At 47.3% G+C, this 15,979-nt stretch overlaps 1 protein-coding gene across 5 annotated transcripts in view; it reads right to left on the bottom strand.

Moving 5' to 3' along the window:
• The window catches only part of LIN9 (lin-9 DREAM MuvB core complex component), a 68,017-nt gene that overhangs the window by 38,428 nt on the left and 13,610 nt on the right, over positions 1-15,979 (bottom strand). For all 5 annotated transcript variants that reach the window (XM_056568495.1, XM_056568494.1, XM_056568497.1 and 2 more), the window contains 4 exons: positions 5,311-5,444; positions 4,916-5,041; positions 2,029-2,186; positions 1,306-1,439 (listed from right to left, as the gene is read on the bottom strand). In XM_056568495.1, coding sequence (XP_056424470.1) covers positions 1,306-1,439; positions 2,029-2,186; positions 4,916-5,041; positions 5,311-5,444 — 552 coding nt within the window. The remainder of the gene's footprint in view (positions 1-1,305; positions 1,440-2,028; positions 2,187-4,915; positions 5,042-5,310; positions 5,445-15,979) is intronic.

The raw sequence follows: 15,979 nt of genomic DNA, 5'->3' as shown, positions 1-15,979 counted from the left end.
AAGAGAAAAGCGTCCCTAGGAGGCTCAGAAAAAGATCTGGATGCTGGTGTCCATGTGCATGCAAGAAATGTTATACATCTTAACAGTGGAAAGTGGCATCTTCCTCCCCTACAGCAATAGCTAGTCATTGCCTGCAACCTTTATCTGTTAGGGCATGCTGGGAGTAGTAGTTTTGCAACAGCTAGAGAGCCAGAAAGTTGGGGGACCAACGATTTAGAAAATGTAACAAGGAGGAGGGGAGAGGAGGAGGATGACGCTGCAGACTTTTTCTGTGCATGCTGAGAGGAAGAGGGAGCAACAGGGGAATATGGCTGTCTAGTTGAATGCTCTGCACAGTTCTAGGAGATTCTTGGGAAGCAGGAAGTGACGCCATTCCTTTTACAACTGCATAATGGAACTATATTTGCTGTTGGTGTGGGACTAGTGGCAAAACATCCTGTTTTCTTTGTTTTTAGGACCCTGCTTTGGTCCGGATGGCAACCACGTTGCAGATAATTTTCCTTATTGGAGGTGAATGAATCTTATATGACTGGTACACATGCACTTATATGTTTTCTGTGTTTCAAGTGTGACTGCGCTATGACTGTATTGACAGCCATGGTCTCCATTAGAAGTGCATGATCTATATATAACAACTGGTAAACATGCACTTTTCCATATGCTTTTTTCTGATGTGTAACTGTGCAGAATCCATTATTTACTAGTAGTATCTCTATACCTGTTTTGTTTACACATCCCCTTGCTTCTCCTGAGGAGGCCACACAAACCAGTGGACCGAGTGGATTTGTGGTGTAAGATACGTATATAGCATTGATACAGATAAGTTCACACAGTACCCTATAGTAATTTTTAACAGCTGGTGTAGGGTATTGTCTTTTGACATCCATAAACTGGAGTCCTTAAGTTAGGCCTCCGTTAACATGATACTGTTACTATTTTTTTTTTTTTTTTAAGTATTATTAAAAGTATTACACTCACCCCCCTTTTATTGTTTATCGATGTGTATTGTTAGAAGCTTTAAAAGATTAGGTGTGTAGACACCAGTACATTTATCTACGACTCTATAAGCAGCAAGTAATACCAACGTAAATGCCATACGTAAGTGCATCCAAGCAAAAGATAGAACACATTTCTTGCTGCGCTACATCCACAGCTGTCTGAAGGAGCATTGAGATTTGTTATTATACATTAATATAATCACTATACTGAGTGAATAAGGTAAGCAATAAGGTAAGCACCGTAGAAGCTACATCATCATATAGATATATGGTAAAACCAGACATAACGTGCAAACTTATCACTCACCAACACTTCATAATCTGGGATGGTATGAGTGCCGAGGCCATTTCTGTCGAAGGTGACCCTGTAGGTTGAATTCTGGGTATCTACAGCATCAATTTGACCAGTGAACAAGCCATCATGCATCCCACGCAACCGGGCTGTGAAGAAGAAGAATAATGATACTGAATAGTGGATAAAAAAAAATGTATTTTCCTTTTAGGCAAACAGCGGATAATAAAGCCTTTCCATGGGCATCTTGTCCAGCATAGCTTAGTTCACCTGGGCGGATTATATAGTGGACAGGTATCAAGACTTCAGCGAATTACCTTCGGGGTTTCCCCACCAGTCACCGAATTTTCCCCCATTCCACTCTGGTTAGTTTTCTTGTCTTAAGATTTGGAAAAGATTCTTTTAGGTAATCACAGTGTATAAAAAAAAATCCTCTTTTTATACTTCACTGAAATAACACATTACTGACTACGTAAAAGGAGAATAATTTTGATTGGTTGCTATGGGCAACTGCTTCTCTGCACAAGGTTTGATAAATCTCCCACTTAGTGCTTTGTTTTAATGAACATAAATTCTAAATAAGATTGTAATCTAAAAATCAGACAATCAGTATGGTAAGTGTCCAGCCCTGGTTGTAGAGCTAGCACGTGACACAGTTTTAAGGCATGACCATGTAAAGCAATGCATGTACTGCACATACAGTGTCTTTTTGGTGGAAGTCCTACTAAATAATCTTACCTGTAACTTTCGTTCCTATAACCAGGGAAAGGGGGATCTCATCTGGAAGGTCTTTAAACTGTGAAACATCTGCCACCTTCCTCTGCTGCAGCAGTCTGATCTTTTGACGCTTTTGCTCTAGAGCGGACCTCTCCTCTTCAAAGAAAGCAGCAGAGCATCTACAAATAGTAAAGAATACAGAAATGTATTAACACAGAAAGACTTAGAACATTTTACACAACTACATCAACTACTATAATACTACACCCTTGTGCAATAATATAACTACTATAATACTGCCTCCTATATACAAGAATATAACTAATATAATACTGCTCCTATATACAAGAATATAACTACTATAATACTGCTCCTATATACAAGACTATAACTACTATAATACTGCCCCTATATACAAGAATATAACTACTATAATACTGCTCCCAAAATATACAAGAATATAACTACTATAATACTGCTCCCAAAATATACAAGAATATAACTACTATAATACTGCTCCTATGTACAAGAATATAACTACTATAATACTGCCCCTATATACAAGAATATAACTACTATAATACTGCCCCTATATACAAGAATATAACTACTATAATACTGCACCTATATACAAGAATATAACTACTATAATACTGCTCCTATATACAAGAATATAATTACTATAATACTGCTCCTATATACAAGAATATAATTACTATAATACTGCTCCTATATACAAGAATATAACTACTATAATACTGCTCCTATATACAAGAATACAACTGCTATAATACTGCTATATACAAGAATATAACTACTATAACGAGAATTCGGGTAGAAACAGACATGGTGCACATCTACAATCTTGTATAATTATCTGATTGCTTCTCAGCATAATATCAAAAACTAACAGGTTGTTAGTATACATTTTTGATCAAAAAGTACAAGCCCACTCGCCACGTCAAGGCCACCTATTTAGAGTGGGTCCCTAACGTCCCCTAGCATAAAATGGCGCAGCACTGGGCGGCGACCACCACCGCCGCGACACCAGTGTCCACGGGGGGGGGGGGGGGGGAAATGACCCACTGGCAGAGCGGCCCCAATGCCACTCAAACCAGTCTATCGGCCGCACCCCCCCCCCACAGACACGACGCCACGGGGCAGCAACGGACGCCGCACAGCACCACACCAGTGTGAACAAGGTGTAACAGCTCACTTACCATGCTCTACCAGTCAGACTGGGAGGCTGCTACGAAAGAAATGGCCCTTGTGTAGCTAACTACTACTTATATAGGGTTGGGCTGAGGGGGTGGGGAAGAGTGCAGACACATATTTAAAAAAAAAAAAAAAAGAGGGGATAGAAAACACAGTGTGAATTCGGGTAGAAAACAGACATGGTGCACATCTACAATCTTGTATAATGATCTGATTGCTTCTCAGCACAATATCAAAAACTAACAGGTTGTTAGTATACATTTTTGATCAAAAAGTACAAGCCCACTCGCCACGTCAAGGCCACCTATTTAGAGTGGGTCCCTAACGTCCCACTGTATACTAACAATCTGTTAGTTTTTGATATGCTGAGAAGCAATTAGAACATTATACAAGATTGTAGATGTGCACCATGTTTTCTACCCGAATTCACACTGTGTTTTCTATCCCCTCCTTTTTTTGTTTGAACATGTGCTGCGCTCTTCCCCACCCCCTCAGCCCAACCCTATATAAGTAGTAGTTAGGTACATATGGGCCATTTCTTTCCTACCAGCCTCCCAGTCTGACTGGGAGAGCATGGTAAGTGAGCTATTACACCTTGTTCACACTGGTGTGGTGCTGTGCGGCGTCCGTTGCTGCCGTGGCGCTGTGTCTGCGGGGAGGTGCGACCCATAGACTGGTTTGGGTGGCATTGGGGCCGCTCTGCCAGTGGGTCATTCCCCCTGTGGGCACTGGTGTCGCGGCGGTGGTGGTCACCGCCCAGTGCTGCGCCATTTTATGCTAGGGACGTTAGGGACCCACTCTGGATAGGTGGCCTTGACGTGGCGAGTGGGCTTGTACTTTTTGATCAAATATGTATACTAACAACCTGTTAGTTTTTGATATTATGCTGAGAAGCAATCAGATCATTATACAAGATTGTAGATGTGCACCATGTCTGTTTTTCTACCCGAATTCATAACTACTATAATACTGCTCCTATATACAAGACTATAACTACTATAATACTGCTCCTATATACAAGACTATAACTACTATAATACTGCCTCCTATATACAAGACTATAACTACTATAATACTGTTCCTATATACAAGAATATAACTACTATAATACTGCTCCTATATACAAGAATATAACTACTATAATACTGCTCCTATATACAAGAATATATCTACTATAATACTGCTCCTATATACAAGAATATAACTACTATAATACTGCCTCCTATATACAAGAATATATCTACTATAATACTGCCTCCTATATACAAGAATATAACTACTATAATACTGCCTCCTATATACAAGAATATAACTACTATAATACTGCCTCCTATATACAAGAATATAACTACTATAATACTGCCTCCTATATACAAGAATATAACTACTATAATACTGCTCTATGTACTAGAATGTAACTTTATACTGCCCCTATGTACGACAATATAACAAACATGGCATGTTATGATAATCCCACACAAAAACCCTACAAACATAAGATCACGGCCATCTTTTTTGCATAAACTAGATTTATCTTTTACAAAGAATGGAATCACATCCGGTCATGTAAAGCCTTTCCCCAGTGCTGCTCTACATGTTAACACTCATCGTCTCTAGGCATCTCATCCAGTATGGTTTAGTTCACCAGGGGGATCACATAGTGAACAGGTATAAAAAGACTAAAGTGAATTACCTTCGAGGTTTCCCCATAAGTCGCCGGATTTTACCCCATTCCACTCTGGTTAGTTTTCTTGTCTTAAGATTTGGAAAAGATTCTTTTAGGCAAACACAGAAATCATTATCACCTTCAAAGAGAGGCCTGAAAGCGAGAAAAAAAAAATTTAAAATTGCATTGATACAATTCAAGCATTCAGCAGTGTTTTCCCCCAAACAGCGTGCCTCCAGTTTTTGCAAAACTACAACTCCCAGCATGCCCGGACAGCCGAAGGCTGTCCGGGCATGCTGGGAGTTGTAGTTTTGCAACAGCTGGGGGCACCCTGGCCTACAGATACCCACTACTTATGCAAGATGAATGTGTTGTAACATCAGTGACATCCAGTGGCTTCTGGTCATAAAATGGGTACTTACTTGTCAATATTAGAATAAAACCACTCGTATATACACCATTTATGGGCCTTGGGGAGCTTTAATAAATTTCGGAGCCTGTAACCTATTTTCTGTGATGCTTTTTTCACTGGTGTGGTTGTAGTCGCTGTAAACTTCTGAGAGAAAAAAAACAAAAACAAAAAAACAAAGGGTTAACATTAAATTTAGTATAACACACAAAAACCCTTACACAAACCGTAAGCTAAGGGCTCATATATCCTTGACAGCTGAAGGTGGAACAATTATTTGACCATCAACTATTCTTCATGAATTCCCACATACACATGCAGGCTGAGGTCTGTAAATCATCAAACGTGTATTTGGGGGGGGGGGGGGGGGGGGGTAAGTGTCTGATGGTGGGGGCATCCGACCACTAGGACCCCAGTGATCTTCTGCCCAGCTCCCCACTCTCCGCATGAACAGAGCTGTAAAAACCCCCCCCCCCCCCCCCCCGATGGGAAGGCTGAGAGACACACACCCTCAACGGGAGAGCTGGAGAAACATGAACCCTGTATCTCCGGCATGGAGGGGGTGTGGTGACCACTGCTTTGCGCGTGGGTCGAGTGTCTCTGTGCACCGGGACGCAGGCCAGGAGAACGTGGGGGGGGGGGGGGGTAATGAGGATTTCGTGGCATATGGGGACGGAGGACAGGTAAAAGCAGGGGGAGGTGGTTCTGTGAATCAGTGAATAATATTGGCACACGGGGGTGTGTGAAACAGAAGGGCACGGGGGGGGTTAAGTAAAATGCCAAAAATGGCACGTGGGGTGAAATAGAATGGCACAGGGGGGGGGGGGGGATGAAATAGAATGGCAAAGGGAGCATCAGAGAAGGGGGGAATATAATGGCACAGGGTGTGATAAGGGGGGGGAATGAACTGGCACAGGATGGCAGCAGCTTTTCTAATGCTGATACTGGAACTACATTGTGCATTGTAAACGCGCAACGCATGCAATTGGCAGTATAGCAAGGAGAATGTCACCAAACTATGCAAGGGCGTCACCATGAAAAGTCTGGAAAGCTCTGACTTAGGGAGTATAATTGTTTAAATGGGAGCCCTACCTGCCTACCTGATGGGGGTCATATCTATCTGGGGCCTGTCTACCTACTGGGGGAGCTCTACCTACTGGGGTCATTTCTAACTGGGGCTCTGTCTGGGAGTCCTACCTTTTTACCAGCTGGAGGGACAATAAAATAAAAAATAATATATTATATAATATATTATATTATATATTATATAATATATTATATATTATATAATATATTATATATTATATAATATAATATATAATATATAATATATATTATATAATATATATATAATATAATATATAATATATAATATATATTATATAATAAATATATAATATAATATAATATAATACATTATAATATAAATATATATATATATATATATATATATATATATATATAATTAGGGATGCACCGATATATCGGCGGCCGATACATATCGGCCGAAAATAGCTATTTCGGCAAAATGCCGAAACAACAAAAAATGTGCCGATAATGACCACCTCCCCTGCCCGCCCACAGCACAAGTTACAAACACTGCCAGTGGCAGAGGCACTCGTGGGGGGTGCAGGGGGGCCGGCCGCAACATCTGGGGGGGGGGGGGGGTGTCGCGCTCTCCGGGATAGGATTAGGAGTACTTCTTTTTATGTGCCCGGGCCGGCTCCCGTGTGTGGCTGCAGGCGGGGGCCGACCAGAGCATATAAAAACTAATACTGTGTACTAAAAACCAGGGGGCCTCCAGCTGTTGTGAAACTACAACTCCCAGCATGTCCGGACAGACTTTGCCGGTCCGGGCATGCTGGGAGTTGTAGTTTCACAACAGCTGGAGGCCCCCTGGTTTTTAGTACACAGTATTAGTTTTTACCTGCTCTGGCCGGCCCCCGCCTGCAGCCACACACGGGAGCCGGCCCGGGCACATAAAAAGAAGTACTCCTAATCCTATCCCGGACATCCCTGTGTCCCGAAAAATCTTTTCGGGACATAAGGATGTCCGGCGGTCACTCACCATTCCCCGGCGTCCTCCTGCGATCCTCCCGTGATCCTCCTTCGGTCCTTCGCTTCTCCGCCTCTATGGTCGTACGCATGGGACATCATTGACGTCCCGTGCGTACAACCATAGAGACGCAGGAGGACCGCAGGATCGTCGCAGGAGAACGCGCGCTGGCCGGGGCCTGGTAAGTGACCGTGTCATCTTCTTCAGTGTTCCGGTCACCGCTCCCCTAGTCCCGGCACCTACTGCTATGGTCCATAGGCCATAGCAGTAGATGTGACCCCGGGCCGGAGGAGCGGTGACCGGAACACTGTGGGGGCAGCAGTACAGACATACAGCCTCCAGCCATACACTGTATATGGCTGGAAGCTGTATGTCTGTGGGGTGGGGGGGAGCTGCCTACTACTGTTGTGGGGGAGCTGCCTACTACTGTTGTGGGGGAGCTGCCTACTACTGTTGTGGTGGAGCTGCCTACTACTGTTGTGGGGGAGCTGCCTACTACTGTTGTGGGGGAGCTGCCTACTACTGTTGTGGGGGAGCTGCCTACTACTGTTGTGGGGGAGCTGCCTACTACTGTTGTGGGGTAGCTGCCTACTACTGTTGTGGGGGAGCTGCCTACTACTGTTGTGGGGGAGCTGCCTACTACTGTGGGGGAGCTGCCTACTACTGTGGGGGAGCTGCCTACTACTGTGGGGGAGCTGCCTACTATTGTGGGGGAGCTGCCTTCTATTGTGGGGGAGCTGCCTTCTATTGTGGGGGAGCTGCCTTCTATTGTGGGGGAGCTGCTTACTATTGTGGGGGAACTCCCGACCTAATGTGGGGGAGCTGGCAATCTAATGTGGGGGAATCTAATCTAATGAGCGGAGCGCTGCATTTTACCAGAAGACGGGGAGAAGTCATTTTCGGTACCGGTTTCGGCCGGATATTTTTTTTTATTTCGGTTTCGGTTCTGAAATTTCCATTTCGGTGCACCTCTAATATATATATATATGTATGTATATATGTGTGTATCTATATATATCTATATCTATATCTATCTATATCTATCTATATCTATCTATATCTATCTATATCTATCTATATCTATCTATATCTATCTATATCTATCTATATCTATCTATATCTATCTATATCTATCTATATATATCTATCTATATCTCTATATATATCTATCTATATCTCTATATCTATCTATATCTCTATATCTATCTATCTCTCTATCTATCTATCTGGGGCCCTTTTTACATACTTGTGGAGCCCTACATGCCTGCCAACCTGATGAGGGGACGTACTTACCTGAGGGAGGGGGGGGGGGGGAACTTATCAGGCGCCCTAATCCACCTAACGGGGTAACATACTGGTCTGCCTATTAATTTTCTATTAAAGACTATTTTGGTTGAAATTATTTTATGTACCAGGACAAGTGGATCGTCATGAGGGATAAGTAGATTGTGCTACGTTTTAGTCCCTTGGACACGTAGTTTTTTATTTCCACACCCTTGCAGACCCATATGAGGGCTTGTTTTTTGCGCCACCAATTGTACTTTGTAATGACATCAATCATTTCCCCACAAAATTTACAGTGAAACAAAAATTCCCTTTGTGGGTAAAAAAAAAAAAATAATGTAATTTTGTAAATTTGCAGGGCTTCAGATTATACGCAGTGCTCTTTTCAGTAAAAATGAAACATTATCTTTATTCTGTAGGTCCATACGATTAAAATGATACCCAACTGAGGCTGGGTTCACACTACGTTTTCTCCCATACGGGAGCGCATACGGCAGGGGGGAGCTAAAACCTCGCGCTCCCGTATGCCTTCGTATGCGCTCCAGTGTGTCATTCATTTCAATGAGCCGGCCAGAGTGAAACGTTCGGTCCGGTCGGCTCATTTTTGCGCCGTATGCGCTTTTCCCCTGGACCTAAAACTGTGGTCAACCACGGTTTGAGGTCCGGTCGTAAAAGCGCATACGGCGCAAAAATGAGCCGACCGGACCGAACGTTTCACTCCGGCCGGCTCATTGAAATGAATGACATACGGGAGCGCATACGAAGGCATACGGGAGCGCGAGGTTTTAGCTCCCCCCTGCCGTATGCGCTCCCGTATGGGAGAAAACGTAGTGTGAACCCAGCCTTATTAGGTTTTATTTTGTTTTACTTTTTAAAAATTACTATTTGTACGAAAATTAGCATGTTAAAAAATTTCATCTTCTGACCCCCTATAACTTATTTTTCCGCATAATGGGCTGTAGAAGGGACTCATTTTGCGCCATGGTCTGTAGTTTTTATATAGATACCATTTTTGTTTCGATGGGACTTTTTGATCGCTTTATATACATTTTATTTTTTTAGAGTATACAAAGCGACCCAAAATATGCAAATTTTGGACTTTGGAAATATTTTCCGTGTACGCCATTGACCGTGCGGTTTAATTAACATATTTTTATAGTTCGGACATTTACGCATGCGGCAATAAGGAGATTTTTATGCTTACCGTAAAATCTCTCTCTTTCTCGAAGGATCCATTGGGGGACACAGACCATGGGTATGTGCTGCTTTCTCTAGGAGGCTTGACACTATGGCAACAGAAAAGTCGGCGCCTCCCAGCAGGATATACCCGCCTCCAGGCCACTGAGCTAATCAGTTTTAGTCCCAGAGCAAAAGGAGAAGACCGACAGGTCAAAAGAAAGACCATTAAGAACCAGAAGAAAAAATAACTGAACACACCCTCGGACAGATAACCGAGAAGGAACACCAAAAAAGGGTGGGAGCTGTGTCCCCCCCCAATGGATCCTTTGAGAAAGGGATTTTACGGTAAGCATAAAAATCTCCTTTTCTCTATCGGCTCCATTGGGGGACACAGACCATGAAACAGTCAGGCAGTCGGCTGCACCACCGCCGCCTGCAGCACTTTACGCCCCAGACTAGCATCAGCCAATGCGAAGGTATGAACCCGGTAGAACCTCGGGAAACCTCGAGACGACCAGGTGGTCGCTTTACAGATCTGCGAGGCCAAGGCCTTGTTGCGGAGGGCCCAGGATGCCCCAACAGAACGGCTGTAATGAGCCAAAACCCTGAAGGGTGGGATCTTCCCCTTGCAGCAGTAAGCTTCCGAAATAGCAGATCGGATCCACCGCGAAATGGTGGATTTGGAAGCAGGTTGTCCCCTACGATGACCTTCCGTAAGGATGAAAAAGGAATCGCACTGACAAAAGGAAGAGGTTACAGAGAGATAAGCCCTAACAGCCCGCACCACATACAGTTTGTGGAGTAAACGCTCCCTGGGATGAGAAGGAGCGGGACAAAAGCACGGAAGGACGATGTCCTCATTTAGATGAAAAGCCGAAACGACCTTTGGTAAAAAGGACGGATCTGGCCGGAAAACAACCTTGTCCTGGTGAATCACCAGAAAAGGAGAATGGCAGGAGAGAGCTGCCAGTTCGGATACCCTCCTAACGGAAGTAATACCTATAAGGAACGCCACCTTCCAGGAAAGGAGGCGAAGGGAAACTTCCCTGAAAGGTTCAAAAGAGGGGCCCTGTAAGGCGCCCAGAACTAGGTTCAAGTCCCAAGGGGGAGAAGGGGACCGATAAGGAGGGGCCGCATGCGCCACTCCTTGGAGGAAGGTCCGGACATGAGAATTGGATGCCAGAGGACGCTGAAAAAAAAAAGGGAAAGGGCCAAAACCTGACCCTTAAGGGAGCCGAGAGACAGCCCCTGTTCCAACCCCGACTGCAAAAAGGAGAGAAGACTGGGAAAGGAAAAAGTAACAGGAGAAAAAGTCTGAGCACCAACGAAAATAAGACCGCCAGGTACGGTGGTAAATTTTCACAGAGGAGGGCTTGCGAGCCCTGAGCATGGTGCGAATCACTTGGGAAGAGAAACCGCGGGCCCTTAAAACCGCGGTCTCAACCGCCACGCCGTCAAATGCATCGATTGTAAACTGGGGTGGCAAAGGAGATCCTGTGACAGAAGGTCTGGACGAAGTGGAAAGCGCAACGGAACGTCGTCCAGGAGCCTGACCACGTTGGCGTACCACGCCCTTCGGGGCCAATCTGGAGCCATGAGAATGGCTGGGACGCCCTCCGCTTTGAGCTTCCTCAGGACCCTGGGAAGGAGAGGCAGGGGAGGGAACAGATAGGGCAGGGAAAAACCCGACCACGGAATCACTAGGGCATCCACGGCTAGGGCCAGGGGGTCCCGGGACTTTGACACAAACGGAAGAATCTTCCGGTTGTGTTGAGATGCTAAGAGGTCCACGTCTGGAGTGCCCCAGAGGTTGCAGATCTGTGTAAATACCTCCGGATGTAGGGACCACTCGCCGGGGTCGGCCGAGGACCGGCTGAGAAAATCCGCTTCACAGTTGAGGACTCCTGGAATGTGAATCGCCAAGATGGCCGGAACCCTGAGTTCCGCCCAAAGAAGGATCTTGGTCACCTCTGTCATGGCTGCTGAGCTGCGAGTGCCGCCCTGCCGATTGATGTACGCTACAGCCGTGGCGTTGTCCGACTCGACACGGACAGGGCGGCCCTGAAGAAGGGACTCCCAATGAAGCAGGCAAAGATGGATTGCCCGCAGTTCCAAGATGTTTATGGGGAGAAGGGCTTCTCGGGGAGACCATAGGCCCTGAACCGTCCAGTCCTTGAAAACGCCTCCCCAACCCGACAGACTGGCATCTGTCGTGACAACTTGCCAGCGGAGGGGAAGGAAAGAACACCCCTGAAGAAGCAGGGGACAGCGGAGCCACCAGAGAAGGGACTGACGAGACGGCCGAGAGAGAACAATCTTGCGGTCGAGGGACAGGAGACTTGTCCCACCGCGAGAGAATCGCCAGCTGAAGAGGGCGGTAATGGAACTGGGCACCGCCTCCATGGCTGCCACCATCCGACCCAGGACTTCCATGCAAAGATGGATGGAAACTGGGGCCTGTGTCCGAATAGAGCGGACTCCTGACAAGAGAGTCAGTTACTTGTCCTGTGGAAGACTAATCCGTGCAGCGGCCATGTCGAACTGGAGCCCCAAGAAGACCAGAGACTGGGTGGGGGAAAGGACGGACTTGTCCCGGTTGACCATCCACCCGAAATGAGATAAGGTCTGGAGGGTGAGATCCACACATTCTCCAGATTCTGGGCTCTGGTAGGAGCCTTGATGAGGAGGTCGTCCAAGTAAAGAATCACTGAGACCCCCCTTGACCGTAGCAGAGCTATCACGGGTGCCAGGATCTTGGTAAAAACCTACGGAGCAGTGGCCAGACCGAAGGGGAGAGCCACAAATTGAAAATTACCTTCCAGAACTGCAAAGCGGAGATATCGCTGATGTCCGGAAATATTGGAACGGGGCGGTAGGCATCCTTGATGTCCACTGAAGAAAGAAACTCCCCTTGATCCATGGACGCCACCACTGAATGGAGAGATTCCATTCGGAAATGGCGGATCAGAAGATGTCGGTTGAGACGCTTGAGACCCAAGATTGGCCGTACAGAACCACCTTTCTTGAGTACCACGAAAAGGTTGGAATAGAAACCCCGAAAACGTTCCCCGGAAGGAACCGGGACAATGACTCCCTGGATGATAAGGGACCGGAGTGCCCCCCGAAATGCCTTTACAAGCGAAGGAGATCGGGGGGCCTGGGACAGAAAAAAAAAAAAAGCATTGATCCCTCGTAAGGGAAGCAAATTCGATTCTGTAACCGTTGGATACCACATCCCTGACCCAGGAGTCCTGAATGTGTGCGGTCCAGACGTCTCGGAAGAATAAGAGACAACCTCCCACCCGAGAAAAATCTGCGGGTGGGGGCGTCCCTTCATGCAGAAGTAGGCTTGCGGGTGCCCGATTTGGCCGCAAAACGGCCGGGACGGTTGTCCGACTTCCAAGAGGGGCGTGCCTGGAAGGAAGGAACCTTCTTGTCCCGCGATGGACCTGCCCAGCCCCCTTACTGGGAGCAAAAGTCTGAAAGGTACGGAAAGAAGAGGCCTTCCTACGGGAAGTAGTGCGAGCCTTATTCTGAGGCAACAAGGAACTTTTGCCGCCCGTCGCCTCTGAGATGATCTCATAGAGGCGTTTGCCAAAAAGTCGGGAACCGGCAAATGGAAGCTCGGTGAGAGACTTTTTGGAAGTGGCATCCGCGTCCCAAGCTTTAAGCCACATGGAACGCCGGAGGGCCACCAGGTTACCAGTGGCAAAGGCAGCACAGCGGGCTGACTGCATAGAAGCAGAGCACAGGAAATCTCCAGCTTTGGAGCACTGGAGAGCTAGGTCATACAGTTCCTCCGGAGGAGATCCGGAAAGAATACCCTGACGGAGTTGGGAAGACCAAACCGAGAGAGCCTTCGACACCCAGGCAGAAGCAAAGGCAGGAAGCAGGGAGGAACCCGCTGCTTCGAAGGGAAACTTTGCTAAGGTCTCTACCTTTTTGTCTGTCGGATCCTTGAAGGCAGCCGCATCCACCAGCGGCAACGTAGTAGCCTTAGAAAGGCGGAAAACTGGTGGGTCCACCGATTGGGGGGGGGGGGGCGTAGTCCACTTTGAGACGAGGTCCTTGGTGAAAGGATACCGCACTTGAACCTTCTTTGCTTCCTGAAACCTCTTGTCAGGATGCCGCCAGGCGGATTCCAGAATGGCGTCAAATTCAGCGTGAGAGCTGAACATCTTGGTTGCCGGATGGGCATGGTCCTGGTACGCGGTTGTGGGGAGCCAGAGCGGCGACCATGGGAGCGTCCTCTAGAAGAGAGACGCCTGCAACCTGCTGGAGCAGCGGGGCGATTCCTGCGAGGGGAGCGCCCGTGCCTGCCAGAAGACTCGGGATGAATCAGATGAAACACCCCTATTACGCTAACGAGAGCGGACAGCATAGGGGGAAGGGGAACGTGTCCCTCTGGAGGGCCGGTGCAGGGAGGACCTCTCCAAGGCTGTCACCACAGAACGGGAGACCTGAGCCAAGTCAGATATAGACTGGGAGAGGGAGGAAACCCAGACTGGAGGGACGGCCGAACCCACAGGGTCTGGGGAGGACATCATGAGCAGAAGTGACAGGGGGGTCTGGGGGGGCAGTGGTGCAGGCAGAACAAGTGGGTTCAGCAGAACCAGACATTTTTGAGTTACAGGCTTTACAGGTATAATAAGTAACCAGGGTCCCAGGTATCTGTTTGGAGGGAAGAACAGGTCTGGGCTCGGACATAGTAAAAAGAAACTGTCTCACCCAAGTCTGTGTCCCCAACAGGGCAGCTGCTGTGAGGAGAACTCCGGCGAGCTAGCTGAACACGCTGGACCCAAGGGGCGGGGGGCTGAGCTAGAACAAGGGCATCGCTGATTGGCCCTGAAGCCCCTCTCTCTGAGCGCGCACAGCACTGATAGGAGAGAGTTATCGCGCCCGGAGAAACACTGTTAGGCGGGTGGGCGGAGCTACGCCACACGGACATATGCACCCTTAGTAATGGTGCCCGCTCCCGACCCCGAGCGCACATGTGAATCACATATGCGAAATTCGGGGGAAAGGAGCGGGCGAATATAAACGCCGGCAGTCCCCACAGCTGACGGCGGGACAGAGCGGCACATGCGGCCGCCGAAGTGATAGTGAAAGCGCCGCCGGCGCTGAAGTCGGCAGCCGGGTGCATAGGGATCCTGGCCCCGAGAACAGGGAGAATGTCCCCACAATATGCTGCACCCTGCATGTCCCCCACATTTAATAAAGTATAAGAAAGACCCCCTATAGGAAAATAAGGAGGGAACAATTCCCTCCAGGCAGGGCCCCAGAACTATACATAAGAGCAGGCAAAAGTCAGGGGTCTCCAGAGGTTGTAAGTGCTCATCCAGGACCTGTAGGAAGAAGGGGAACAAACTCCCCTTATCTGAAGAACTTACCTAGTGAAGTCTTCCTGATGAAGTCTTCAGCCAGCTTTGTCACCTGCCTCATGCCGGGCTGCAACAGCGAGGCGAGCAGGGAAAAGTGGGGGACCCGGACCCAGAGGTACAACCCCAGGCGCTGGCGAGAGGGGGTTGACAGTACATCCACGATGCCTGTGCCCCCTCAATCGCAAATGGGGAAACAGTGAACGCTATGTTCCCGAGTCCCCACCTGAAAACAGGAAAGAAAAAGGAATAAAAAACTAACATCCCTAAACCTAGGAAAATAAAAAAATAAAAGACCTGGTATGGGGAGAACCCCAGACCATGTCCACCTCCTTAGACACTAAGCTAAAAACTGATTAGCTCAGTGGCCTGGAGGCGGGTATAGCCTGCTGGGAGGAGCCGACTCTTCTGTTGCCATAGTGTCAAGCCTCCTAGAGACAGCAGCATATACCCATGGTCTGTGTCCCCCAATGGAGTCGATAGAGAAACCACTTTTTTTTTTATTTAATGGGAATAGGGGGGTGATTTAAACTTATTTGGGAAGGTGTTAAATCACATTTATTAGCTTTTTTTAGCCCCAATTGCCACAGCATAGCCTTGATCAGTGTTATCTGTGCTCAATTGCTCCAGCCTCAGAGCCTGGCTGGAGCATAGAGGGACAGAACGGAAGGCAGGTAAGGGCCCTCCTGCCATCTTAGCTGTTCATGACATCGCTATTTCCCCTCGATGATCCCGATCAGCTCCGCTGAGCTGCCTGGAGTCTATTTTCGGCATTTTAGATGCCT

Source organism: Hyla sarda, chromosome 3 (genome assembly GCF_029499605.1).
Source record: "Hyla sarda isolate aHylSar1 chromosome 3, aHylSar1.hap1, whole genome shotgun sequence".
Lineage (NCBI taxonomy): Eukaryota > Metazoa > Chordata > Amphibia > Anura > Hylidae > Hyla > Hyla sarda.
This window is presented reverse-complemented; position numbering and strand designations above follow the sequence as displayed.